At 55.8% G+C, this 27,411-nt stretch overlaps 1 protein-coding gene across 1 annotated transcript in view; it reads left to right on the top strand.

Moving 5' to 3' along the window:
- The window catches only part of LOC144487832 (nuclear valosin-containing protein-like), a gene marked incomplete at its 3' end in the record, with an annotated part of 118,302 nt that overhangs the window by 7,832 nt on the left and 83,059 nt on the right, over positions 1-27,411 (top strand). Inside the window, exons 4-6 of the mRNA XM_078205906.1 lie at positions 1,574-1,691; positions 15,122-15,266; positions 16,687-16,912. Of these exons, the coding sequence (XP_078062032.1) occupies positions 1,574-1,691; positions 15,122-15,266; positions 16,687-16,912 (489 nt within the window). The remainder of the gene's footprint in view (positions 1-1,573; positions 1,692-15,121; positions 15,267-16,686; positions 16,913-27,411) is intronic.

The following is a 27,411-nucleotide window of genomic DNA, read 5'->3' as shown; positions in this document are numbered from 1 at the left end:
GTCCCCGGGCGCTGGGCCTGTCCCCGGGCGCTGGGACTGTCCCCGGGCGCTGGGTCTGTCCCCGGGCGCTGGGTCTGTCCCCGGGCGCTGGGTCTGTCCCCGGGCGCTGGGACTGTCCCCGGGCGCTGGCTCTGTCCCCGGGCGCTGGCTCTGTCCCCGGGCGCTGCCTCTGTCCCCGGGCGCTGCCTCTGTCCCCGGGCGCTGGCTCTGAACCCGGGCGCTGGCTCTGTCCCCGGGCGCTGGCTCTGTCCCCGGGCGCTGGCTCTGTCCCCGGGCGCTGGCTCTGTCCCCGGGATCTGGCTCTGTCCCCGGGCGCTGGGTCTGTCCCCGGGCGCTGTGCCTGTCCCCGAGCGCTGTGCCTGTCCCCGGGCGCTGGTTCTGTCCCCGGGCGCTGGCTCTGTCCCCGGGCGCTGTGCCTGTCCCCGGGCGCTGGTTCTGTCCCCGGGCGCTGGCTCTGTCCCCGGGCGCTGGCTCTGTCCCCGGGCGCTGTGCCTGTCCCCGGGCGCTGGTTCTGTCCCCGGGCGCTGTGCCTGTCCCCGGGCGCTGTGCCTGTCCCCGGGCGCTGTGCCTGTCCCCGGGCGCTGGGCCTGTCCCCGGGCGCTGGGCCTGTCCCCGGGCGCTGGGTCTGTCCCCGGGCGCTGTTCCTGTCCCCGGGCGCTGGCTCTGTCCCCGGGCGCTGGCTCTGTCCCCGGGCGCTGGGCCTGTCCCCGGGCGCTGGCTCTGTCCCCGGGCGCTGTGCCTGTCCCCGGGCGCTGTGCCTGTCCCCGGGCGCTGTGCCTGTCCCCGGGCGCTGGGCCTGTCCCCGGGCGCTGGGCCTGTCCCCGGGCGCTGGGTCTGTCCCCGGGCGCTGTGCCTGTCCCCGGGCGCTGGCTCTGTCCCCGGGCGCTGGCTCTGTCCCCGGGCGCTGGCTCTGTCCCCGGGCGCTGGCTCTGTCCCCGGGCGCTGGCTCTGTCCCCGGGCGCTGGCTCTGTCCCCGGGCGCTGGGTCTGTCCCCGGGCGCTGTGCCTGTCCCCGGGCGCTGGCTCTGTCCCCGGGCGCTGTGCCTGTCCCCGGGCGCTGTGCCTGTCCCCGGGCGCTGTGCCTGTCCCCGGGCGCTGGGCCTGTCCCCGGGCGCTGGGCCTGTCCCCGGGCGCTGGGCCTGTCCCCGGGCGCTGGGCCTGTCCCCGGGCGCTGGGACTGTCCCCGGGCGCTGGGTCTGTCCCCGGGCGCTGGGTCTGTCCCCGGGCGCTGGGTCTGTCCCCGGGCGCTGGGACTGTCCCCGGGCGCTGGGTCTGTCCCCGGGCGCTGGGCCTGTCCCCGGGCGCTGGGCCTGTCCCCGGGCGCTGGGCCTGTCCCCGGGCGCTGGGCCTGTCCCCGGGCGCTGGGTCTGTCCCCGGGCGCTGGCTCTGTCCCCGGGCGCTGGGCCTGTCCCCGGGCGCTGGGCCTGTCCCCGGGCGCTGGGCCTGTCCCCGGGCGCTGGGCCTGTCCCCGGGCGCTGGGCCTGTCCCCGGGCGCTGGGCCTGTCCCCGGGCGCTGGGACTGTCCTGTCTCCATTACTGCTGTGTTTGTAGTTGACACCGGGCTCTGTTCCTAGGTCCAGGCTCCCTGCATCATCTTTATCGATGAGATCGACGCCATTTCTCCCAAACGGGAAGTTGCATCCAAGGACATGGAACGTCGGATTGTGGCTCAGCTGCTCAGCTGCCTGGATGGTGAGTCTCAGTTCCCAGGAATGTGCGGCTGACAGTGAGTGAGCCCCGCGCGGGCAGCGGGGAGCGGGGAGCGGGGAGCGCGCCTCCAGCGCCTGCGAGGGGGGTCGGGGTAGGGAGTGTATTTGCTGGGGGTATCTGGGTTTAAGGTGGGGGTAGGGAGTGTTTTTGCTGGGGGTATCTGGGTTTAAGGTGGGGGTAGGGAGTGTATTTGCTGGGGGTATCTGGGTTTAGGGTGGGGGTAGGGAGTGTATTTGCTGGGGGTATCTGGGTTTAGGGTGGGGGTAGGGAGTGTATTTGCTGGGGGTATCTGGGTTTAGGGTGGGGGTAGGGAGTGTATTTGCTGGGGGTATCTGGGTTTAGGGTGGGGGTAGGGAGTGTATTTGCTGGGGGTATCTGGGTGAGAGGGTCGGGGTAGGGAGTGTATTTGCTGGGGGTATCTGGGTTTAGGGTCAGGGTAGGGAGTGTATTTGCTGGGGGTATCTGGGTTTAGGGTGCGGGTAGGGAGTGTATTTGCTGGGGGTATCTGGGTTTAGGGTCGGGGTAGGGAGTGTATTTGCTGGGGGTATCTGGGTTTAGGGTGGGGGTAGGGAGTATATTTGCTGGGGGTATCTGGGTGTGAGGATCGGGGGAGGGAGTGTATTTGCTGGGGGTATCTGGGTTTAGGGTGGGGGTAGGGAGTGTATTTGCTGGGGGTATCTGGGTTTAGGGTGGGGGTAGGGAGTGTATTTGCTGGGGGTATCTATGTTTAGGGTGGGGGTAGGGAGTGTATTTGCTGGGGGTATCTGGGTTTAGGGTGGGGGTAGGGAGTGTATTTGCTGGGGGTATCTGGGTTTAGGGTGGGGGTAGGGAGTGTATTTGCTGGGGGTATCTGGGTTTAGGGTGGGGGTAGGGAGTGTATTTGCTGGGGGTATCTGGGTTTAGGGTCGGGGTAGGGAGTGTATTTGCTGGGGGTATCTGGGTTTAGGGTGGGGGGAGGGAGTGTATTTGCTGGGGGTATCTGGGTTTAGGGTCAGGGTAGGGAGTGTATTTGCTGGGGGTATCTGGGTTTAGGGTGGGGGTAGGGAGTGTATTTGCTGGGGGTATCTGGGTTTAGGGTCGGGGGAGGGAGTGTATTTGCTGGGGGTATCTGGGTGTGAGGGTCGGGGGAGGGAGTGTATTTGCTGGGGGTATCTGGGTTTAGGGTCAGGGTAGGGAGTGTATTTGCTGGGGGTATCTGGGTTTAGGGTGGGGGTAGGGAGTGTATTTGCTGGGGGTATCTGGGTTTAGGGTGGGGGTAGGGAGTGTATTTGCTGGGGGTATCTGGGTTTAGGGTGGGGGTAGGGAGTGTATTTGCTGGGGGTATCTGGGTTTAGGGTGGGGGTAGGGAGTGTATTTGCTGGGGGTATCTGGGTTTAGGGTCGGGGTAGGGAGTGTATTTGCTGGGGGTATCTGGGTTTAGGGTGGGGGTAGGGAGTGTATTTGCTGGGGGTATCTGGGTTTAGGGTGGGGGTAGGGAGTGTATTTGCTGGGGGTATCTGGGTTTAGGGTGGGGGTAGGGAGTGTATTTGCTGGGGGTATCTGGGTTTAGGGTGGGGGTAGGGAGTGTATTTGCTGGGGGTATCTGGGTGTGGGGGTCGGGGGAGGGAGTGTATTTGCTGGGGGTATCTGGGTTTAGGGTGGGGGTAGGGAGTGTATTTGCTGGGGGTATCTGGGTTGAGTGTCGGGGTAGGGAGTGTATTTGCTGGGGGTATCTGGGTTTAGGGTGGGGGTAGGGAGTGTATTTGCTGGGGGTATCTGGGTTTAGGGTGGGGGTAGGGAGTGTATTTGCTGGGGGTATCTGGGAGTGGGGGTCGGGGGAGGGAGTGTATTTGCTGGGGGTATCTGGGTTTAGGGTGGGGGTAGGGAGTGTATTTGCTGGGGGTATCTGGGTTTAGGGTCGGGGTAGGGAGTGTATTTGCTGGGGGTATCTGGGTTTAGGGTGGGGGGAGGGAGTGTATTTGCTGGGGGTATCTGGGTTTAGGGTCGGGGGAGGGAGTGTATTTGCTGGGGGTATCTGGGTTTAGGGTGGGGGTTGGGAGTGTATTTGCTGGGGGTATCTGGGTTTAGGGTCGGGGTAGGGAGTGTATTTGCTGGGGGTATCTGGGTGTGAGGGTCGGGGTAGGGAGTGTATTTGCTGGGGGTATCTGGGTTTAGGGTGGGGGTAGGGAGTGTATTTGCTGGGGGTATCTGGGTTTAGGGTCGGGGTAGGGAGTGTATTTGCTGGGGGTATCTGGGTTTAGGGTGGGGGTAGGGAGTGTATTTGCTGGGGGTATCTGGGTTTAGGGTCGGGGTAGGGAGTGTATTTGCTGGGGGTATCTGGGTTTAGGGTGGGGGTAGGGAGTGTATTTGCTGGGGGTATCTGGGTTTAGGGTGGGGGTAGGGAGTGTATTTGCTGGGGGTATCTGGGTTTAGGGTCGGGCGAGGGAGTGTATTTGCTGGGGGTATCTGGGTTTAGGGTCGGGGGAGGGAGTGTATTTGCTGGGGGTATCTGGGTTTAGGGTGGGGGTAGGGAGTGTATTTCCTGGGGGTATCTGGGTTTAGGGTGAGGGTAGGGAGTGTATTTGCTGGGGGTATCTGGGTTTAGGGTGGGGGGAGGGAGTGTATTTGCTGGGGGTATCTGGGTTTAGGGTGGGGGTAGGGAGTGTATTTGCTGGGGGTATCTGGGTTTAGGGTGAGGGTAGGGAGTGTATTTGCTGGGTGTATCTGGGTTTAGGGTGAGGGTAGGGAGTGTATTTGCTGGGGGTATCTGGGTTTAGGGTCGGGTAGGGAGTGTATTTGCTGGGGGTATCTGGGTTTAGGGTGGGGGTAGGGAGTGTATTTGCTGGGGGTATCTGGGTTTAGGGTGGGGGTAGGGAGTGTATTTGCTGGGGGTATCTGGGTTTAGGGTGGGGGTAGGGAGTGTATTTGCTGGGGGTATCTGGGTTTAGGGTCGGGGTAGGGAGTGTATTTGCTGGGGGTATCTGGGTTTAGGGTGGGGGTAGGGAGTGTATTTGCTGGGGGTATCTGGGTGTGAGGGTCGGGGTAGGGAGTGTATTTGCTGGGGGTATCTGGGTTTAGGGTGGGGGTAGGGAGTGTATTTGCTGGGGGTATCTGGGTTTAGGGTGGGGGGAGGGAGTGTATTTGCTGGGGGTATCTGGGTTTAGGGTGGGGGTAGGGAGTGTATTTGCTGGGGGTATCTGGGTTTAGGGTGGGGGTAGGGAGTGTATTTGCTGGGGGTATCTGGGTTTAGGGTGGGGGTAGGGAGCGTATTTGCTGGGGGTATCTGGGTTTAGGGTTGGGGTAGGGAGTGTATTTGCTGGGGGTATCTGGGTTTAGGGTGGGGGTAGGGAGTGTATTTGCTGGGGGTATCTGGGTTTTGGGTCGGGGTAGGGAGTGTATTTGCTGGGGGTATCTGGGTTTAGAGTGGGGGTAGGGAGTGTATTTGCTGGGGGTATCTGGGTTTAGGGTCGGGGTAGGGTGTGTATTTGCTGGGGGTATCTGGGTTTAGGGAGAGGGTAGGGAGTGTATTTGCTGGGGGTATCTGGGTTTAGGGTCGGGGTAGGGAGTGTATTTGCTGGGGGTATCTGGGTTTAGGGTGGGGGGAGGGAGTGTATTTGCTGGGGGTATCTGGGTTTAGGGTGGGGGTAGGGAGTGTATTTGCTGGGGGTATCTGGGTTTAGGGTCGGGGTAGGGAGTGTATTTGCTGGGGGTATCTGGGTTTAGGGTGGGGGTAGGGAGTGTATTTGCTGGGGGTATCTGGGTTTAGCGTCGGGGTAGGGAGTGTATTTGCTGGGGGTATCTGGGTTTAGGGTGAGGGTAGGGAGTGTATTTGCTGGGGGTATCTGGGTTTAGGGTCGGGGTAGGGAGTGTATTTGCTGGGGGTATCTGGGTTTAGGGTGGGGGGAGGGAGTGTATTTGCTGGGGGTATCTGGGTTTAGTGTCGGGGGAGGGAGTGTATTTGCTGGGGGTATCTGGGTGTGAGGGTCGGGGGAGGGAGTGTATTTGCTGGGGGTATCTGGGTTTCGGGTGGGGGTCGGGAGTGTATTTGCTGGGGGCATCTGGGTTTAGGGTCGGGGTAGGGAGTGTATTTGCTGGGGGTATCTGGGTTTAGGGTGGGGGTAGGGAGTGTATTTGCTGGGGGTATCTGGGTTTAGGGTCGGGGTAGGGAGTGTATTTGCTGGGGGTATCTGGGTTTAGGGTGGGGGTAGGGAGTGTATTTGCTGGGGGTATCTGGGTTTAGGGTGGGGGTAGGGAGTGTATTTGCTGGGGGTATCTGGGTTTAGGGTGGGGGGAGGGAGTGTATTTGCTGGGGGTATCTGGGTTTTGGGTGAGGGTAGGGAGTGTATTTGCTGGGGGTATCTGGGTTGAGGGTGGGGGTAGGGAGTGTATTTGCTGGGGGTATCTGGGTTTAGGGTGGGGGTAGGGAGTGTATTTGCTGGGGGTATCTGGGTTTAGGGTGAGGGTAGGGAGTGTATTTGCTGGGTGTATCTGGGTTTAGGGTGAGGGTAGGGAGTGTATTTGCTGGGGGTATCTGGGTTTAGGGTCGGGTAGGGAGTGTATTTGCTGGGGGTATCTGGGTTTAGGGTGGGGGTAGGGAGTGTACTTGCTGGGGGTATCTGGGTTTAGGGTGGGGGTAGGGAGTGTATTTGCTGGGGGTATCTGGGTTTAGGGTGGGGGTAGGGAGTGTATTTGCTGGGGGTATCTGGGTTTAGGGTGAGGGTAGGGAGTGTATTTGCTGGGGGTATCTGGGTTTAGGGTGGGGGGAGGGAGTGTATTTGCTGGGGGTATCTGGGTTTAGGGTGGGGGTAGGGAGTGTATTTGCTGGGGTATTGTGGGTATCAGTCTGGGGGCATCTGGGGGTATTGTGGGTATCAGTGTGTGGGTATCTCGGGGTATTGTGGGTATCAGTGTGTGGGTATCTCGGGGTATTGTGGGTATCAGTGTGGGGATATCTAGGGGTATTGTGGGTACCAGTGTGGGGGTATCTGGGGGTGTTGTGGGTATCAGTGTGGGGGTATCTGGGGGTGTTGTGGGTATCAGTGTGGGTGTATCTGGGGGTGTTGTGGGTATCAGTGTGGGGATATCTGGGGGTATTGTAGGTTTCAGTGTGGGGATATCTGGGGGTGTTGTGGGTTTCAGTGTGGGTGTATCTGGCGGTATGGGGGGTATCAGTGTGGGGGTATCTTGGGGTATTGTGGGTATCAGTGTGGGGGTATCTGGGGTATTGTGGGTATCAGTCTGGGGGTATCTGGGGTGTTGTGGGTATCAGTGTGGGGGTATCTGGGGGTGTTGTGGGTATCAGTGTGGGGATATCTGGGGATATTGTAGGTTTCAGTGTGGGGATATCTGGGGGTGTTGTGGGTATCAGTGTGGGGGTATCTGGGGGTATTGTGGGCATCAGTGTGGGGGTATCTGGGGGTGTTGTGGGTATCAGTGTGGGGGTATTGTGGGTATCTGGGGGTATTGTGGGCATCAGTGTGGGGGTATCTGTGGGGGTGTTGTGGGTATCTGTGGGGGTATTGTGGGTATCTGGGGGTATCTCGGGGTATTGTGGGTATCAGTGTGGGGGTATCTGGGGATGTTGTGGGTATCAGTGTGGGGTTATCTGGGGGTATTGGGGGTATCAGTGTGGGGGTATCTGGGGGTATTGTGGGTATCAGTGTGGGGGTATCAGGGGGTGTTGTGGGTATCAGTGTGGGGTTATCTGGGGGTATTGGGGGTATCAGTGTGGGGGTATCTGGGGGTATTGTGGGTATCTGGGGTATCTGGGGGTATTGTGGGTATCAGTGTGGGGGTATCTGGGGGTATCAGTGTGGGGGTATTGTGGGTATCTGGGGTATCTGGGGGTATTGTGGGTATCAGTGTGGGGGTATCTGGGGGTATTGTGGGTATCAGTGTGGGGGTATCTGGGGGTGTTGTGGCTTTCAGTGTGGGGGTATCTGGGGGTGTTGTGGGTATCAGTGTGGGGGTATCTGGGGGTATTGGGGGTATCAGTGTGGGGGTGTCTGGGGGTATTGGGGGTATCAGTGTGGGGGTATTGTGGGTATCTGGGGGTATCTGGGGGTATTGTGGGTATCAGTGTGGGGGTATCTGGGGGTATTGTGGGTATATGTGTGGGGGTATCTGGGGGTGTTGTGGCTTTCAGTGTGGGGGTATCTGGGGGTGTTGTGGGTATCAGTGTGGGGGTATCTGGGGGTATGGGGGGTATCATTGTGGGGGTGTCTGGGGGTATTGGGGGTATCAGTGTGGGGGTATTGGGGGTATCAGTGTGGGAGTATCTGGGGGTATAGTGGGTATCAGTGTGGGGATATCTGGGGGTGTTGTGGGTATCTGGGGGTATTGCGGGTATCAGTGTGGGGGTATCTGGGGTGTTGTGGGTATCAGTGTGGGGGTATCTGGGGCTATTGTGGGTATCTGGGGGTATTGGGGGTATCAGTTTGGGGGTATCGGGGTATTGTGGGTATCAGTGTGGGGGTATCTGGGGGTATTGTGGGTATCTGGGCGTATTGGGGGTATCAGTGTGGGGGTATCTGGGGGTGTTGTGGGTATCAGTGTGGGGGTATTGGGGGTATCAGTGTGGGGGTGTCTGGGGGTATTGGGGGTATCAGTGTGGGGGTATCTGGGGGTATTGTGGGTATCAGTGTGGGGGTATCTGGGGGTGTTCTGGCTTTCAGTGTGGGCGTATCTGGGGGTATTGTGGGTATCAGTGTGGGAGGAATCTGGGGGTGTTGTGGGTATCAGTGTGGGGGTATCTGGGGGTATGGGGGGTATCAGTGTGGGGTGTCTGGGGGTATTGAGGGTATCAGTGTGGGGGTATCGGGGTATTGTGGGTATGAGTCTGGGGGTATCTGGGGCTATTGTGGGTATCAGTGTGGGAGCATCTGTGGGTATTGGGGGTATCAGTGTGGGGGTATCTGGGGGTAACGGGGGTATCAGTGTGGGGGTATCTGTGGGTATTGTGGGTATCTGGGGATGTTGGGGGGTATCTGGGTTTTTGTGGGTATCAGTGTGGGGGTATCTGGGGGTATTGGGGGTATCAGTGTGGGGGTATCTGGGGGTATTGGGGGTATCAGTGTGTGGGTATCTGGGGGTATCTGGGGATGTTGGGGGTATCTGGGTTTTTGTGGGTATCAGTGTGGGGGTATCTGGGGGTATTGTGGGTATCAGTGTGTGGGTATCTGGGGGTATTGGGGGTATCAGTGTGGGGGTATCTGGGGGTATTGTGGGTATCAGTGTGTGGGTATCTGGGGGTATCTGGGGATGTTGGGGGGTATCTGGGTTTTTGTGGGTATCAGTGTGGTGGTATCTGGGTTTTTGTGGGTATCAGTGTGGGGGTATCTGGGGTGTTGTAGGTTTCAGTGTGGGGGTATCTGTGGTGTTGTGGGTATCAGTGTGGGGGTATCTGGGGGTATTGGGGGTATCAATGTGGGGGAGTCTGGGGGTATTGGGGGTATCAGTGTGGGAGTGTCTGGGGGTATTGGGGGTATCAGTGTGGAGGTATCTGGGGGTATTGGGTGTATCAGTGTGGGGGTATCTGGGGGTATCAGTGTGGGGGTATCTGGGGGTATTGGGTGTATCAGTGTGGGGGTATCTGGGGGTATTGGGGGTATCAGTGTGGGAGTGTCTGGGGGTATTGTGGGTATCAGTGTGGGGGTGTCTGGGGGTATTGGGGGTATCAGTGTGGGGGTATCGGGGTATTGTGGGTATCAGTCTGGGGGGATCTGGGGCTATTGTGGGTATCAGTGTGGGGGTATCTGGGGGGTTTTGGGGGTATCAGTGTGTGGGTATCTGGGGGTATTGGGGGTATCAGTGTGGGGGTATCGGGGTATTGTGGGTATCTGGGGATGTTGGGGGGTATCTGGGTTTTTGTGGGTATCAGTGTGGGTGTATCTGGGGGTATTGGGGGTATCAGTGTGGGGGTATCTGGGGGTATTGGGGGTATCAGTGTGTGGGTATCTGGGGATGTTGGGGGGTATCTGGGTTTTTGTGGGTATCAGTGTGGGGGTATCTGGGGGTATTGTGGGTATCAGTGTGTGGGTATCTGGGGGTATCTGGGGATGTTGGGGGGTATCTGGGTTTTTGTGGGTATCAGTGTGGGGGTATCTGGGGGTATTGGGGGTATCAGTGTGGGGGTATCGGGGTATTGGGGGTATCAGTGTGTGGGTATCTGGGGGTATTGGGGGTATCAGTGTGGGGGTATCGGGGTATTGGGGGTATCAGTGTGGGGGTATCTGGGGGTATTGTGGGTATCTGGGGATGTTGGGGGGTATCTGGGTTATTGTGGGTATCTGGGGATGTTGGGGGGTATCTGGGTTTTTGTGGGTATCAGTGTGGGGGTATCTGGGTTTTTGTGGGTATCAGTGTGGGGGTATCTGGGGTGTTGTAGGTTTCAGTGTGGGGGTATCTGGGGTGTTGTGGGTATCAGTGTGGGGGTATCTGGTGGTATTGGGGGTATCAATGTGGGGGAGTCTGGGGGTATTGGGGGTATCAGTGTGGGAGTGTCTGGGGGTATCAGTGTGGGGGTATCTGGGGGTATTGTGGGTATCAGTGTGGGGATGTCTGGGGTATTGTGGGTATCAGTGTGGGGGTGTCTGGGGGTTTTGGGGGTATCAGTGTGGGGGTGTCTGGGGGTATTGGGGGTATCAGTGTGTGGGTATCTGGGGGTATCAGTGTGGGGGTATCTGGGGTATTGTGGGTATCAGTGTGGGGGTATTGGGGGTATCAGTGTGGGGGTGTCTGGGGTATTGTGGGTATCAGTGTGGGGGTGTCTGGGGGTTTTGGGGGTATCAGTGTGGGGGTATCTGGGGGTATTGGGGGTATCAGTGTGGGGGTGTCTGGGGGTATTGGGGGTATCAGTGTGGGGGTATCTGGGGGTATTGGGGGTATCAGTGTGGGGGTATCTGGGGGTATTGTGGGTATCTGGGGGTATCTGGGGGTATTGTGGGTAACAGTGTGGGGGTATCTGGGGGTGTTGTGGCTTTCAGTGTGGGGGTATCTGGGGTTGTTGTGGGTATCAGTGTGGGGGTATCTGGGGGTATTGGGGGTATCAGTGTGGGGGTGTCTGGGGGTATTGGGGGTATCAGTGTGGGGGTATTGTGGGTATCTGGGGGTATCTGGGGGTATTGTGGGTATCAGTGGGGGTATCTGGGGGTATTGTGGGTATATGTGTGGGGGTATCTGGGGGTGTTGTGGCTTTCAGTGTGGGGGTATCTGGGGGTATTGTGGGTATCAGTGTGGGGGTATCTGGGGGTATTGTGGGTATATGTGTGGGGGTATCTGGGGGTGTTGTGGCTTTCAGTGTGGGGGTATCTGGGGGTATTGTGGGTATCAGTGTGGGGGTATCTGGGGGTATTGTGGGTATATGTGTGGGGGTATCTGGGGGTGTTGTGGCTTTCAGTGTGGGGGTATCTGGGGGTGTTGTGGGTATCAGTGTGGGGGTATCTGGGGGTATGGGGGGTATCATTGTGGGGGTGTCTGGGGGTATTGGGGGTATCAGTGTGGGGGTATTGGGGGTATCAGTGTGGGAGTATCTGGGGGTATTGTGGGTATCAGTGTGGGGATATCTGGGGTGTTGTGGGTATCTGGGGGTATTGCGGGTATCAGTGTGGGGGTATCTGGGGTGTTGTGGGTATCAGTGAGGGGGTATCTGGGGCTATTGTGGGTATCTGGGGGTATTGGGGGTATCAGTTTGGGGGTATCGGGGTATTGTGGGTATCAGTGTGGGGGTATCTGGGGGTATTGTGGGTATCTGGGGGTATTGGGGGTATCAGTGTGGGGGTATCTGGGGGTGTTGTGGGTATCAGTGTGGGGGTATTGGGGGTATCAGTGTGGGGGTATCTGGGGGTGTTGTGGGTATCAGTGTGGGGGTATTGGGGGTATCAGTGTGGGGGTGTCTGGGGGTATTGGGGGTATCAGTGTGGGGGTATCTGGGGGTATTGTGGGTATATGTGTGGGGGTATCTGGGGGTGTTGTGGCTTTCAGTGTGGGGGTATCTGGGGGTATTGTGGGTATCAGTGTGGGGGTATCTGGGGGTATTGTGGGTATATGTGTGGGGGTATCTGGGGGTGTTGTGGCTTTCAGTGTGGGGGTATCTGGGGGTGTTGTGGGTATCAGTGTGGGGGTATCTGGGGGTATGGGGGGTATCATTGTGGGGGTGTCTGGGGGTATTGGGGGTATCAGTGTGGGGGTATTGGGGGTATCAGTGTGGGAGTATCTGGGGGTATTGTGGGTATCAGTGTGGGGATATCTGGGGTGTTGTGGGTATCTGGGGGTATTGCGGGTATCAGTGTGGGGGTATCTGGGGTGTTGTGGGTATCAGTGAGGGGGTATCTGGGGCTATTGTGGGTATCTGGGGGTATTGGGGGTATCAGTTTGGGGGTATCGGGGTATTGTGGGTATCAGTGTGGGGGTATCTGGGGGTATTGTGGGTATCTGGGGGTATTGGGGGTATCAGTGTGGGGGTATCTGGGGGTGTTGTGGGTATCAGTGTGGGGGTATTGGGGGTATCAGTGTGGGGGTATCTGGGGGTGTTGTGGGTATCAGTGTGGGGGTATTGGGGGTATCAGTGTGGGGGTGTCTGGGGGTATTGGGGGTATCAGTGTGGGGGTATCTGGGGGTATTGTGGGTATCAGTGTGGGGGTATCTGGGGGTGTTGTGGCTTTCAGTGTGGGCGTATCTGGGGGTATTGTGGGTATCAATGTGGGGGTATCTGGGGGTGTTGTGGGTATCAGTGTGGGGGTATCTGGGGGTATGGGGGGTATCAGTGTGGGGTGTCTGGGGGTATTGAGGGTATCAGTGTGGGGGTATCGGGGTATTGTGGGTATCTGGGGATGTTGGGGGGTATCTGGGTTTTTGTGGGTATCAGTGTGGGGGTATCTGGGGGTATTGGGGGTATCAGTGTGGGGGTATTGGGGGTATCAGTGTGGGGGTATCTGGGGGTATTGGGGGTATCAGTGTGTGGGTATCTGGGGGTATCTGGGGATGTTGGGGGTATCTGGGTTTTTGTGGGTATCAGTGTGGGGGTATCTGGGGGTATTGTGGGTATCAGTGTGTGGGTATCTGGGGGTATTGGGGGTATCAGTGTGGGGGTATCTGGGGGTATTGTGGGTATCAGTGTGTGGGTATCTGGGGGTATCTGGGGATGTTGGGGGGTATCTGGGTTTTTGTGGGTATCAGTGTGGGGGTGTCTGGGGGTATTGGGGGTATCAGTGTGAGGGTATCTGGGGGTATTGGGGGTATCAGTGTGGGGGTATCTGGGGGTATTGTGGGTATCAGTGTGTGGGTATCTGGGGATGTTGGGGGGTATCTGGGTTTTTGTGGGTATCAGTGTGGTGGTATCTGGGTTTTTGTGGGTATCAGTGTGGGGGTATCTGGGGTGTTGTAGGTTTCAGTGTGGGGGTATCTGTGGTGTTGTGGGTATCAGTGTGGGGGTATCTGGGGGTATTGGGGGTATCAATGTGGGGGAGTCTGGGGGTATTGGGGGTATCAGTGTGGGAGTGTCTGGGGGTATCTGGGGGTATCAGTGTGGGGGTATCTGGGGGTATTGGGTGTATCAGTGTGGAGGTATCTGGGGGTATTGGGGGTATCAGTGTGGGAGTGTCTGGGGGTATTGTGGGTATCAGTGTGGGGGTGTCTGGGGGTTTTGGGGGTATCAGTGTGGGGGTGTCTGGGGGTATTGGGGGTATCAGTGTGGGGGTATCGGGGTATTGTGGGTATCAGTCTGGGGGGATCTGGGGCTATTGTGGGTATCAGTGTGGGGGTATCTGGGGGTATTGGGGGTATCAGTGTGTGGGTATCTGGGGGTATTGGGGGTATCAGTGTGGGGGTATCGGGGTATTGGGGGTATCAGTGTGGGGGTAGCTGGGGGTATTGTGGGTATCTGGGGATGTTGGGGGGTATCTGGGTTTTTGTGGGTATCAGTGTGGGTGTATCTGGGGGTATTGGGGGTATCAGTGTGGGGGTATCTGGGGGTATTGGGGGTATCAGTGTGTGGGTATCTGGGGATGTTGGGGGGTATCTGGGTTTTTGTGGGTATCAGTGTGGGGGTATCTGGGGGTATTGTGGGTATCAGTGTGTGGGTATCTGGGGGAATCTGGGGATGTTGGGGGGTATCTGGGTTTTTGTGGGTATCAGTGTGGGGGTATCTGGGGGTATTGTGGGTATCAGTGTGGGGGTATCTGGGTTTTTGTGGGTATCAGTGTGGGGGTATCTGGGGTGTTGTGGGTTTCAGTGTGGGGGTATCTGGGGTGTTGTGGGTATCAGTGTGGGGGTATCTGGTGGTATTGGGGGTATCAATGTGGGGGAGTCTGGGGGTATTGGGGGTATCAGTGTGGGAGTGTCTGGGGGTATCAGTGTGGGGGTATCTGGGGGTATTGTGGGTATCAGTGTGGGGATGTCTGGGGTATTGTGGGTATCAGTGTGGGGGTGTCTGGGGGTTTTGGGAGTATCAGTGTGGGGGTATCTGGGGGTATCTGTGTGGGGGTATCTGGGGTATTGTGGGTATCAGTGTGGGGGTATTGGGGGTATCAGTGTGGGGGTGTCTGGGGTATTGTGGGTATCAGTGTGGGGGTGTCTGGGGGTTTTGGGGGTATCAGTGTGGGGGTATCTGGGGGTATTGGGGGTATCAGTGTGGGGGTGTCTGGGGGTATTGGGGGTATCAGTGTGTGGGTATCTGGGGGTATCAGTGTGGGGGTATCAGTGTGGGGGTGTCTGGGGGTATTGTGGGTATCAGTGTGGGGGTATCTGGGGTGTTGTGGGTATCAGTGTGGGGGTATCTGGGGTATTGGGGGTATCAGTGTGGGGGTATCTGGGGGTATTGGGGGTATCAGTGTTGGGGTATCGGGGTATTGTGGGTATCAGTGTGGGGGTGTTGGGGGTATCAGTGTGGGGGTATCTGGGGGTATTGTGGGTATCTGGGGATGTTGGGGGGTATCTGGGTTTTTGTGGGTATCAGTGTGGGGGTATTGGGGATATCAGTGTGGGGGTATCTGGGGGTATTGGGGGTATCAGTGTGGGGGTATCTGGGGGTATTGGGGGTATCAGTGTGTGGGTATCTGGGGGTATCAGTGTGGGTGTATCTGGGGGTATTGGGGGTATCGGGGTATTGGGGGTATCAGTGTGGGGGTGTCTGGGGGTATTGTGGGTATCAGTGTGGGGGTATCTGGGGGTATTGTGGGTATCTGTGTGGGGGTATTGGGGGTATCAGTGTGGGGGTATTGGGGGTATCAGTGTGGGGGTATCTGGGGGTATTGGGGGTATCAGTGTGGGGGTATCTGGGGGTATTGTGGGTATCAGTGTGGGGGTATCTGGGGGTATCAGTGTGGGGGTATCTGGGGGTATTGGGGGTATCAGGGGGTATTGGGGGGTATCTGGGTAGTAGGATGATCACTGTGCTGGGTCGGATTTACCCAGACTCCTTTCCTCTCCTGTTGCAGATCTGAACAATCTGGAGAGCAGCGTTCAGGTCTTGGTGATTGGAGCGACAAACAGGCCTGACTCTTTGGACCCCGCACTCCGCCGGGCTGGGCGCTTTGACCGGGAGATCTGTGTGGGAATTCCCAGTGAGGGAGCCCGGGAACAGTGAGTACCTCAATTCTTCTGTTCACCCGCAAGAAGACAATTTAGTGACCACCACCCCGGTGGTTAACGTACCCCCCTCCCCCAGTGGCTAATGGACACTTCCACCGCCCGCAATGGTAAACAGACCACCCACCCCACCCCCGATGGTTAACAGACTCCCCCTGGTGGTTAATGCACTCCCCCCGTTGGTTAATGGAATCCCCCTCGGTGGTTAATGGACAACCCTCAGTGGTTAATGGACACCCCCCGGTGGCTCGTGAACTCTCCTGGTGGTTAACAGACTCCCCCCGGTAGTTAATGGACTCCCCCGGTGGTGAATGGACTCCCCTGGTGGTGAATGGACTCCCCTGGTGGTGAATGGACTCCCCTGCTGGTTAATGGACTCCCCTGGTGGTTAATGGACTCCCCCGGTGGTTAATGGACTCACCTGGTGGTTAATGGACTCCCCCGGTGGTTAATGGACATCCCCCGGTGGTTAATGGACATCCCTGGTGGTTAATGGACATCCCTGGTGGTTAATGGACATCCCCTGGTGGTTAATGGACTCTCCCCCCCCCTCCCCTCCCCGGTAGTTAATGGACTCCCCCGGTGGTTAATGGACTCCCCCGGTGGTTAATGGACTCCACCCCCCCCCCCCCCCCCCCCCCCCGTGGTTAATGGACTCCCCTCCCCCCCCCCAGTGGTTAATGGACTCCCCCGGTGGTGAATGGACTCCCCTGGTGGTGAATGGACTCCCCCCCCCCCCAGTGGTTAATGGACATCCCCTGGTGGTGAATGGACTCCCCCCCCCCTCCAGTGGTTAATGGACTCCCCCGGTGGTGAATGGACTCCCCTGGTGGTGAATGGACTCCCCCCCCAGTGGTTAATGGACTCCCCCGGTGGTGAATGGACTCCCCTGGTGGTGAATGGACTCCCCCCCCAGTGGTTAATGGACATCCCCTGGTGGTTAATGGACTCCCCCTGGTGGTTAATGGACTCCCCCTGGTGGTTAATGGACTCCCCCGGTGGTTAATGGACTCCCCCTGGTGGTTAATGGACTCCCCGGTGGTTAATGGACTCCCCTGGTGGTCTGTGTTGATGGTGGTTGGGTTAATGGCGGAGTCTCTGATGGGTTAAATACCTGAATCATCTCGGCAGCTCTGGCAGCCTCTGTGGAGAGAGAACAGGTCTTGTGTCTGGATGACTCTTTGTCAGACACCAGAGCAGTCATCCAGACTGGAAGCGTTGGCTCGATTCTCTCTCCACAGAGGCTGTCAGACCTGCTGAGATGTTCCAGCGTTTTCTGTTTGTGTTCCAGATTGCAGCATCCACAGTATTGTGCTGTTAATATGTCCCCCATTGTGCCAGTGGGAGAATTGTACAGCACGTGAGTAAGGACGTTCCCCCAGTCACTTATTATAATTTCTCAAATATCTAACAGGATCTTGAGGACTTTGTGTCGGAAACTGAAGTTGCCAGAATCATTTGACTTTGGCCACCTGGCCCACCTGACTCCAGGGTATGTGGGTGCCGATCTCATGGCGCTCTGCCGTGAGGCTGCCATGAGCTCCGTGAACCGCATCCTGATCCAATGCCAGGAGGCAAACAGACACGTGCAAACTTCTGAGGAAAGTGGCAGCTCGGAAGGGCTGCAGAATCCTGGATTGGTGAGGAACTTATACACAAAACTGTCCCCGGCAAACACCCCCAGGACAGGGACAGCACGGGGTTAGATACAGAGTAAAGCTCCCTCTACACTGTCCCCATCAAACACTCCCAGGACAGGTACAGCACGGGGTTAGATACAGAGTAAAGCTCCCTCTACACTGTCCCCATCAAACACTCCCAGGACAGGGACAGCACGGGGTTAGATACAGAGTAAAGCTCCCTCTACACTGTCCCCATCAAACACTCCCAGGACAGGTACAGCACGGGGTTAGATACAGAGTAAAGCTTCCTCTACACTGTCCCCCATCAAACACTCCCAGGACAGATACAGCACGGGGTTAGATACAGAGTAAAGCTTCCTCTACACTGTCCCCCATCAAACACTCCCAGGACAGGTACAACACGGGGTTAGATACAGAGTAAAGCTCCCTCTACACTGTCCCCATCAAACACTCCCAGGACAGGTACAGCACGGGGTTAGATACAGAGTAAAGCTCCCTCTACACTGTCCCCCATCAAACACTCCCAGGACAGGTACAGCACGGGGTTAGATACAGAGTAAAGCTCCCTCTACACTGTCCCCCATCAAACACTCCAAGGACAGGTATAGCATGAGGTTAGATACAGAGTAAAGCTCCCTCTACACTGTCCCCCATCAGACACTCCCAGGACAGGGACAGCACGGGGTGAGATACAGAGTAAAGCTCCCTCGACACTGTCCCCATCAAACACTCCCAGGACAGGTACAACACGGGGTTAGATACAGAGTAAAGCTCCCTCGACACTGTCCCCATCAAACACTCCCAGGACAGGGACAGCACGGGGTTAGATACAGAGTAAAGCTCCCTCGACACTGCCCCCATCAAACACTCCCAGGACAGGTACTGCACGGGGTTAGATACAGAGTAAAGCTCCCTCTACACTGTCCCCATCAAACACTCCCAGGACAGGTACAGCACGGGGTTAGATACAGAGTAAAGCTCCCTCTACACTGCCCCATCAAACACTCCCAGGACAGGTACAGCACGGGGTTAGATACAGAGTAAAGGTCCCTCTACACTGTCCCCATCAAACACTCCGAGGACAGGTACAGCACGGGGTTAGATACAGACTAAAGCTCCCTCTACACTGTCCCGATCAAACACTCCCAGGACAGGTACAGCACGGGGTTCGATACAGAGTAAAGTTCCCTCGACACTGTCCCCATCAAACACTCCCAGGACAGGGGTAGCACGGGGTTTGATCCAGAGTATAGCTCCCTCTGTTCTGTCACCATCAAACCCTCCCTGGACGGGTACAGCACGGGGTTAGATACAGAGTAAAGCTCCCTCTACATTGTCCCCATCAAACACTCCCAGGACAGGGACAGCACGGGGTTAGATACAGAGTAAAGCTCCCTCGACACTGCCCCCATCAAACACTCCCAGGACAGGTACAGCACGGGGTTAGATACAGAGTAAAGCTCCCTCTACACTGTCCCCATCAAACACTCCCAGGACAGGTACAGCACGGGGCTAGATACAGAGTAAAGCTTCCTCTACACTGTCCCCATCAAACACTCCCAGGACAGGGACAGCACGGGGTTAGATACAGAGTAAAGCTCCCTCGACACGGCCCCCATCAAACACTCCCAGGACAGGTACAGCACGGGGTTAGATACAGAGTAAAGCTCCCTCTGCACTGTCCCCATCAAACACACCCAGGACAGGTACAGCACGGGGTTAGATACAGAGTAAAGCTTCCTCTACACTGTCCCCATCAAACACTCCCAGGACAGGTACAGCACGGCGTGAGATACAGAGTAAAGCTCCCTCTGCACTGTCCCCATCAAACACTCCCAGGAAAGGTGCAGCACAGGGTGAGATACAGAGTAAAGCTCCCTCGACACTGCCCCCATCAAACGCTCCCAGGACAGGTACAGCATGGGGTTAGATACAGAGTAAAGCTCCCTCTACACTGTCCCCATCAAACACTCCCAGGACAGGTACAGCACGGGGTTAGATACAGAGTAAAGCTCCCTCTACACTGTCCCCATCAAACACTCCCAGGACAGGTACAGCACAGGGTTAGATACAGAGTAAAGCTCCCTCTACACTGTCCCCATCAAACATGCTGTGTCTTTATAAGCTCTGTTTGTGAACAGAATTCCCACTCACCTGAAGAAGGGGCTTAGAGCTCCGAAAGCTTGTGTGGCTTTTGCTACCAAATAAACCTGTTGGACTTTAACCTGGTGTTGTTAAACTTCTTACTGTGTTCACCCCAGTCCAACGCCGGCATCTCCACCCCATCAAACACTCCCAGGACAGGGACAGCACGGGGTTAGATACAGAGTAAAGCTCCCTCTACACTGTCCCCCCATCAAACACTCCCAGGACAGGTACAGCACGGCGTTAGATACAGAGTAAAGCTCCCTCTACACTGTCCCCATCAAACACCCCCAGGACAGGTACAGCACGGGGTTAGATACAGAGTAAAGCTCCCTCTACACTGTCCCCCCATCAAACACTCCCAGGATAGATACAGCACGGGGTTAGATACAGAGTAAAGCTCCCTCTACACTGTCCCCCATCAAACACTCCCAGGGCAGGTACAGCACGGGGTTAGATACAGAGTAAAGCTCCCTCTACACTGTCCCCATCAAACACACCCAGGATAGATACAGCACGGGGTTAGATACAGAGTAAAGCTCCCTCTACACTGTCCCCCATCAAACACTCCCAGGATAGATACAGCACGGGGTTAGATACAGAGTAAAGCTCCCTCTACACTGTCCCCCATCAAACACTCCCAGGATAGATACAGCACGGGGTTAGATACAGAGTAAAGCTCCCTCTACACTGTCCCCCATCAAACACTCCCAGGACAGGTATAGCATGAGGTTAGATACAGAGTAAAGCTCCCTCTACACAGTCCCCCTTCAAACACTCAGAGGACAGGTATAGCATGAGGTTAGATACAGAGTAAAGCTCCCTCTACACTGTCCCCCATCAAACACTCCCAGGACAGGTATAGCATGAGGTTAGATACAGAGTAAAGCTCCCTCTACACTGTCCCCCATCAGACACTCCCAGGACAGGTACAGCACGGGGTTAGATACAGAGTAAAGCTCCCTCTACACTGTCCCCATCAAACGCTCCCAGGACAGGGACAGCACGGGGTTAGATACAGAGTAAAGCTCCCTCTACACTGTCCCCATCAAACACTCCCAGGACAGGTACAGCACGGGGTTAGATACAGAGTAAAGCTCCCTCTACACTGTCCCCCATCAAACACTCGCAGGACAGGTACAACACGGGGTTAGGTACAGAGTAAAGCTCCCTCTACACTGTCCCCATCAAACACTCCCAGGATAGATACAGCACGGGGTTAGATACAGAGTAAAGCTCCCTCTACACTGTCCCCATCAAACACTCCCAGGACAGGTACGGCACGGGTTAGTTACAGAGTAAAGCTCCCTCTACACTGTCCCCATCAAACACTCCCAGGACAGGTACAGCACGGGGTTAGATACAGAGTAAAGCTCCCTCTACACTGCCCCCATCAAACACTCCCAGGACAGGTACAGCACGGGGTTAGATACAGAGTAAAGCTCCCTCTACACTGTCCCCATCAAACACTCCCAGGACAGGTACAGCACGGGGTTAGATACAGAGTAAAGCTCCCTCTACACTGTCCCCCATCAAACACTCCCAGGACAGGTACAGCACGGGGTTAGATACAGACTAAAGCTCCCTCTACACTGTCCCGATCAAACACTCCCAGGACAGGTACAGCACGGGGTTCGATACAGAGTAAAGCTGCCTCTACACTGTCCCCCATCAAACACTCCCAGGACAGGTACAACACGGGGTTAGATACAGAGTAAAGCTCCCTCTACACTGTCCCCATCAAACACTCCCAGGACAGGTACAGCACGGGGTTAGATACAGAGTAAAGCTCCCTCTACACTGTCCCCCATCAAACACTCCCAGGACAGGTACAGCACGGGGTTAGATACAGAGTAAAGCTCCCTCTACACTGTCCCCCATCAAACACTCCCAGGACAGGTATAGCATGAGGTTAGATACAGAGTAAAGCTCCCTCTACACTGTCCCCCATCAGACACTCCCAGGACAGGGACAGCACGGGGTGAGATACAGAGTAAAGCTCCCTCGACACTGTCCCGATCAAACACTCCCAGGACAGGTACAGCATGGGGTTAGATACAGAGTAAAGCTCCCTCTACACAGTCCCCCTTCAAACACTCAGAGAACAGGGGTAGCACGGGGTTAGATACAGAGTAAAGCTCCCGCTGTACTGTCCCCATCAAACACTCCAAGGACAGGTACAGCACGGGGTTAGATACAGAGTAAAGCTCCCTCTTCACTGTCCCCATCAAACACTCCCAGGACAGGTACAGCACGGGGTTAGATACAGAGTAAAGCTCCCTCTACACTGTCCCCATCAAACACTCCCAGGACAGGTACAAGACGGGGTTAGATACAGAGTAAAGCTCCCTCGACACTGTCCCCATCAAACACTCCCAGGACAGGGACAGCACGGGGTTAGATACAGAGTAAAGCTCCCTCGACACTGCCCCCATCAAACACTCCCAGGACAGGTACTGCACGGGGTTAGATACAGAGTAAAGCTCCCTCTACACTGTCCCCATCAAACACTCCCAGGACAGGTACAGCACGGGGTTAGATACAGAGTAAAGCTCCCTCTACACTGCCCCATCAAACACTCCCAGGACAGGTACAGCACGGGGTTAGATACAGAGTAAAGGTCCCTCTACACTGTCCCCATCAAACACTCCGAGGACAGGTACAGCACGGGGTTAGATACAGACTAAAGCTCCCTCTACACTGTCCCGATCAAACACTCCCAGGACAGGTACAGCACGGGGTTCGATACAGAGTAAAGTTCCCTCGACACTGTCCCCATCAAACACTCCCAGGACAGGGGTAGCACGGGGTTTGATCCAGAGTATAGCTCCCTCTGTTCTGTCACCATCAAACCCTCCCTGGACGGGTACAGCACGGGGTTAGATACAGAGTAAAGCTCCCTCTACATTGTCCCCATCAAACACTCCCAGGACAGGGACAGCACGGGGTTAGATACAGAGTAAAGCTCCCTCGACACTGCCCCCATCAAACACTCCCAGGACAGGTACAGCACGGGGTTAGATACAGAGTAAAGCTCCCTCTACACTGTCCCCATCAAACACTCCCAGGACAGGTACAGCACGGGGCTAGATACAGAGTAAAGCTTCCTCTACACTGTCCCCATCAAACACTCCCAGGACAGGGACAGCACGGGGTTAGATACAGAGTAAAGCTCCCTCGACACGGCCCCCATCAAACACTCCCAGGACAGGTACAGCACGGGGTTAGATACAGAGTAAAGCTCCCTCTGCACTGTCCCCATCAAACACACCCAGGACAGGTACAGCACGGGGTTAGATACAGAGTAAAGCTTCCTCTACACTGTCCCCATCAAACACTCCCAGGACAGGTACAGCACGGCGTGAGATACAGAGTAAAGCTCCCTCTGCACTGTCCCCATCAAACACTCCCAGGAAAGGTGCAGCACAGGGTGAGATACAGAGTAAAGCTCCCTCGACACTGCCCCCATCAAACGCTCCCAGGACAGGTACAGCATGGGGTTAGATACAGAGTAAAGCTCCCTCTACACTGTCCCCATCAAACACTCCCAGGACAGGTACAGCACGGGGTTAGATACAGAGTAAAGCTCCCTCTACACTGTCCCCATCAAACACTCCCAGGACAGGTACAGCACAGGGTTAGATACAGAGTAAAGCTCCCTCTACACTGTCCCCATCAAACATGCTGTGTCTTTATAAGCTCTGTTTGTGAACAGAATTCCCACTCACCTGAAGAAGGGGCTTAGAGCTCCGAAAGCTTGTGTGGCTTTTGCTACCAAATAAACCTGTTGGACTTTAACCTGGTGTTGTTAAACTTCTTACTGTGTTCACCCCAGTCCAACGCCGGCATCTCCACCCCATCAAACACTCCCAGGACAGGGACAGCACGGGGTTAGATACAGAGTAAAGCTCCCTCTACACTGTCCCCCCATCAAACACTCCCAGGACAGGTACAGCACGGCGTTAGATACAGAGTAAAGCTCCCTCTACACTGTCCCCATCAAACACCCCCAGGACAGGTACAGCACGGGGTTAGATACAGAGTAAAGCTCCCTCTACACTGTCCCCCCATCAAACACTCCCAGGATAGATACAGCACGGGGTTAGATACAGAGTAAAGCTCCCTCTACACTGTCCCCCATCAAACACTCCCAAGGCAGGTACAGCACGGGGTTAGATACAGAGTAAAGCTCCCTCTACACTGTCCCCATCAAACACACCCAGGATAGATACAGCACGGGGTTAGATACAGAGTAAAGCTCCCTCTACACTGTCCCCCATCAAACACTCCCAGGATAGATACAGCACGGGGTTAGATACAGAGTAAAGCTCCCTCTACACTGTCCCCCATCAAACACTCCCAGGATAGATACAGCACGGGGTTAGATACAGAGTAAAGCTCCCTCTACACTGTCCCCCATCAAACACTCCCAGGACAGGTATAGCATGAGGTTAGATACAGAGTAAAGCTCCCTCTACACAGTCCCCCTTCAAACACTCAGAGGACAGGTATAGCATGAGGTTAGATACAGAGTAAAGCTCCCTCTACACTGTCCCCCATCAAACACTCCCAGGACAGGTATAGCATGAGGTTAGATACAGAGTAAAGCTCCCTCTACACTGTCCCCCATCAGACACTCCCAGGACAGGTACAGCACGGGGTTAGATACAGAGTAAAGCTCCCTCTACACTGTCCCCATCAAACGCTCCCAGGACAGGGACAGCACGGGGTTAGATACAGAGTAAAGCTTCCTCTACACTGTCCCCCATCAAACACTCCCAGGACAGGTACAGCACGGGGTTAGATACAGAGTAAAGCTCCGTCTCCACTGTCCCCATCAAACACTCCCAGGACAGGGGTAGCACGGGGTTTGATCCAGAGTATAGCTCCCTCTGTTCTGTCACCATCAAACCCTCCCTGGACGGGTACAGCACGGGGTTAGATACAGAGTAAAGCTCCCTCTACATTGTCCCCATCAAACACTCCCAGGACAGGGACAGCACGGGGTTAGATACAGAGTAAAGCTCCCTCGACACTGCCCCCATCAAACACTCCCAGGACAGGTACAGCACGGGGTTAGATACAGAGTAAAGCTCCCTCTACACTGTCCCCCATCAAACACTCCCAGGACAGGTATAGCATGAGGTTAGATACAGAGTAAAGCTCCCTCTACACTGTCCCCCATCAGACACTCCCAGGACAGGGACAGCACGGGGTGAGATACAGAGTAAAGCTCCCTCGACACTGTCCCGATCAAACACTCCCAGGACAGGTACAGCATGGGGTTAGATACAGAGTAAAGCTCCCTCTACACAGTCCCCCTTCAAACACTCAGAGGACAGGGGTAGCACGGGGTTAGATACAGAGTAAAGCTCCCGCTGTACTGTCCCCATCAAACACTCCAAGGACAGGTACAGCACGGGGTTAGATACAGAGTAAAGCTCCCTCTACACTGTCCCCATCAAACACTCCCAGGACAGGTACAGCACGGGGTTAGATACAGAGTAAAGCTCCCTCTACACTGTCCCCATCAAACACTCCCAGGACAGGTACAACACGGGGTTAGATACAGAGTAAAGCTCCCTCGACACTGTCCCCATCAAACACTCCCAGGACAGGGACAGCACGGGGTTAGATACAGAGTAAAGCTCCCTCGACACTGCCCCCATCAAACACTCCCAGGACAGGTACTGCACGGGGTTAGATACAGAGTAAAGCTCCCTCTACACTGTCCCCATCAAACACTCCCAGGACAGGTACAGCACGGGGTTAGATACAGAGTAAAGCTCCCTCTACACTGCCCCATCAAACACTCCCAGGACAGGTACAGCACGGGGTTAGATACAGAGTAAAGGTCCCTCTACACTGTCCCCATCAAACACTCCGAGGACAGGTACAGCACGGGGTTAGATACAGACTAAAGCTCCCTCTACACTGTCCCGATCAAACACTCCCAGGACAGGTACAGCACGGGGTTCGATACAGAGTAAAGTTCCCTCGACACTGTCCCCATCAAACACTCCCAGGACAGGGGTAGCACGGGGTTTGATCCAGAGTATAGCTCCCTCTGTTCTGTCACCATCAAACCCTCCCTGGACGGGTACAGCACGGGGTTAGATACAGAGTAAAGCTCCCTCTACATTGTCCCCATCAAACACTCCCAGGACAGGGACAGCACGGGGTTAGATACAGAGTAAAGCTCCCTCGACACTGCCCCCATCAAACACTCCCAGGACAGGTACAGCACGGGGTTAGATACAGAGTAAAGCTCCCTCTACACTGTCCCCATCAAACACTCCCAGGACAGGTACAGCACGGGGCTAGATACAGAGTAAAGCTTCCTCTACACTGTCCCCATCAAACACTCCCAGGACAGGGACAGCACGGGGTTAGATACAGAGTAAAGCTCCCTCGACACGGCCCCCATCAAACACTCCCAGGACAGGTACAGCACGGGGTTAGATACAGAGTAAAGCTCCCTCTGCACTGTCCCCATCAAACACACCCAGGACAGGTACAGCACGGGGTTAGATACAGAGTAAAGCTTCCTCTACACTGTCCCCATCAAACACTCCCAGGACAGGTACAGCACGGCGTGAGATACAGAGTAAAGCTCCCTCTGCACTGTCCCCATCAAACACTCCCAGGAAAGGTGCAGCACAGGGTGAGATACAGAGTAAAGCTCCCTCGACACTGCCCCCATCAAACGCTCCCAGGACAGGTACAGCATGGGGTTAGATACAGAGTAAAGCTCCCTCTACACTGTCCCCATCAAACACTCCCAGGACAGGTACAGCACGGGGTTAGATACAGAGTAAAGCTCCCTCTACACTGTCCCCATCAAACACTCCCAGGACAGGTACAGCACAGGGTTAGATACAGAGTAAAGCTCCCTCTACACTGTCCCCATCAAACATGCTGTGTCTTTATAAGCTCTGTTTGTGAACAGAATTCCCACTCACCTGAAGAAGGGGCTTAGAGCTCCGAAAGCTTGTGTGGCTTTTGCTACCAAATAAACCTGTTGGACTTTAACCTGGTGTTGTTAAACTTCTTACTGTGTTCACCCCAGTCCAACGCCGGCATCTCCACCCCATCAAACACTCCCAGGACAGGGACAGCACGGGGTTAGATACAGAGTAAAGCTCCCTCTACACTGTCCCCCCATCAAACACTCCCAGGACAGGTACAGCACGGCGTTAGATACAGAGTAAAGCTCCCTCTACACTGTCCCCATCAAACACCCCCAGGACAGGTACAGCACGGGGTTAGATACAGAGTAAAGCTCCCTCTACACTGTCCCCCCATCAAACACTCCCAGGATAGATACAGCACGGGGTTAGATACAGAGTAAAGCTCCCTCTACACTGTCCCCCATCAAACACTCCCAGGGCAGGTACAGCACGGGGTTAGATACAGAGTAAAGCTCCCTCTACACTGTCCCCATCAAACACACCCAGGATAGATACAGCACGGGGTTAGATACAGAGTAAAGCTCCCTCTACACTGTCCCCCATCAAACACTCCCAGGATAGATACAGCACGGGGTTAGATACAGAGTAAAGCTCCCTCTACACTGTCCCCCATCAAACACTCCCAGGATAGATACAGCACGGGGTTAGATACAGAGTAAAGCTCCCTCTACACTGTCCCCCATCAAACACTCCCAGGACAGGTATAGCATGAGGTTAGATACAGAGTAAAGCTCCCTCTACACAGTCCCCCTTCAAACACTCAGAGGACAGGTATAGCATGAGGTTAGATACAGAGTAAAGCTCCCTCTACACTGTCCCCCATCAAACACTCCCAGGACAGGTATAGCATGAGGTTAGATACAGAGTAAAGCTCCCTCTACACTGTCCCCCATCAGACACTCCCAGGACAGGTACAGCACGGGGTTAGATACAGAGTAAAGCTCCCTCTACACTGTCCCCATCAAACGCTCCCAGGACAGGGACAGCACGGGGTTAGATACAGAGTAAAGCTTCCTCTACACTGTCCCCCATCAAACACTCCCAGGACAGGTACAGCACGGGGTTAGATACAGAGTAAAGCTCCGTCTCCACTGTCCCCATCAAACACACCCAGGACAGGTACAGCACGGGGTTAGATACAGAGTAAAGCTCCCTCTACACTGTCCCCATCAAACACTCCCAGGACAGGTACAGCACGGGGTTAGATACAGAGTAAAGCTCCCTCTACACTGTCCCCCATCAAACACTCCCAGGACAGGTACAACACGGGGTTAGGTACAGAGTAAAGCTCCCTCTACACTGTCCCCATCAAACACTCCCAGGATAGATACAGCACGGGGTTAGATACAGAGTAAAGCTCCCTCTACACTGTCCCCATCA

The sequence above is a fragment of the Mustelus asterias genome, unplaced genomic scaffold (assembly GCF_964213995.1).
Source record: "Mustelus asterias unplaced genomic scaffold, sMusAst1.hap1.1 HAP1_SCAFFOLD_1071, whole genome shotgun sequence".
Lineage (NCBI taxonomy): Eukaryota > Metazoa > Chordata > Chondrichthyes > Carcharhiniformes > Triakidae > Mustelus > Mustelus asterias.
The sequence above is the reverse complement of the archived record's forward strand: the minus strand, read 5'-3'. Positions and strand labels throughout refer to the sequence as shown.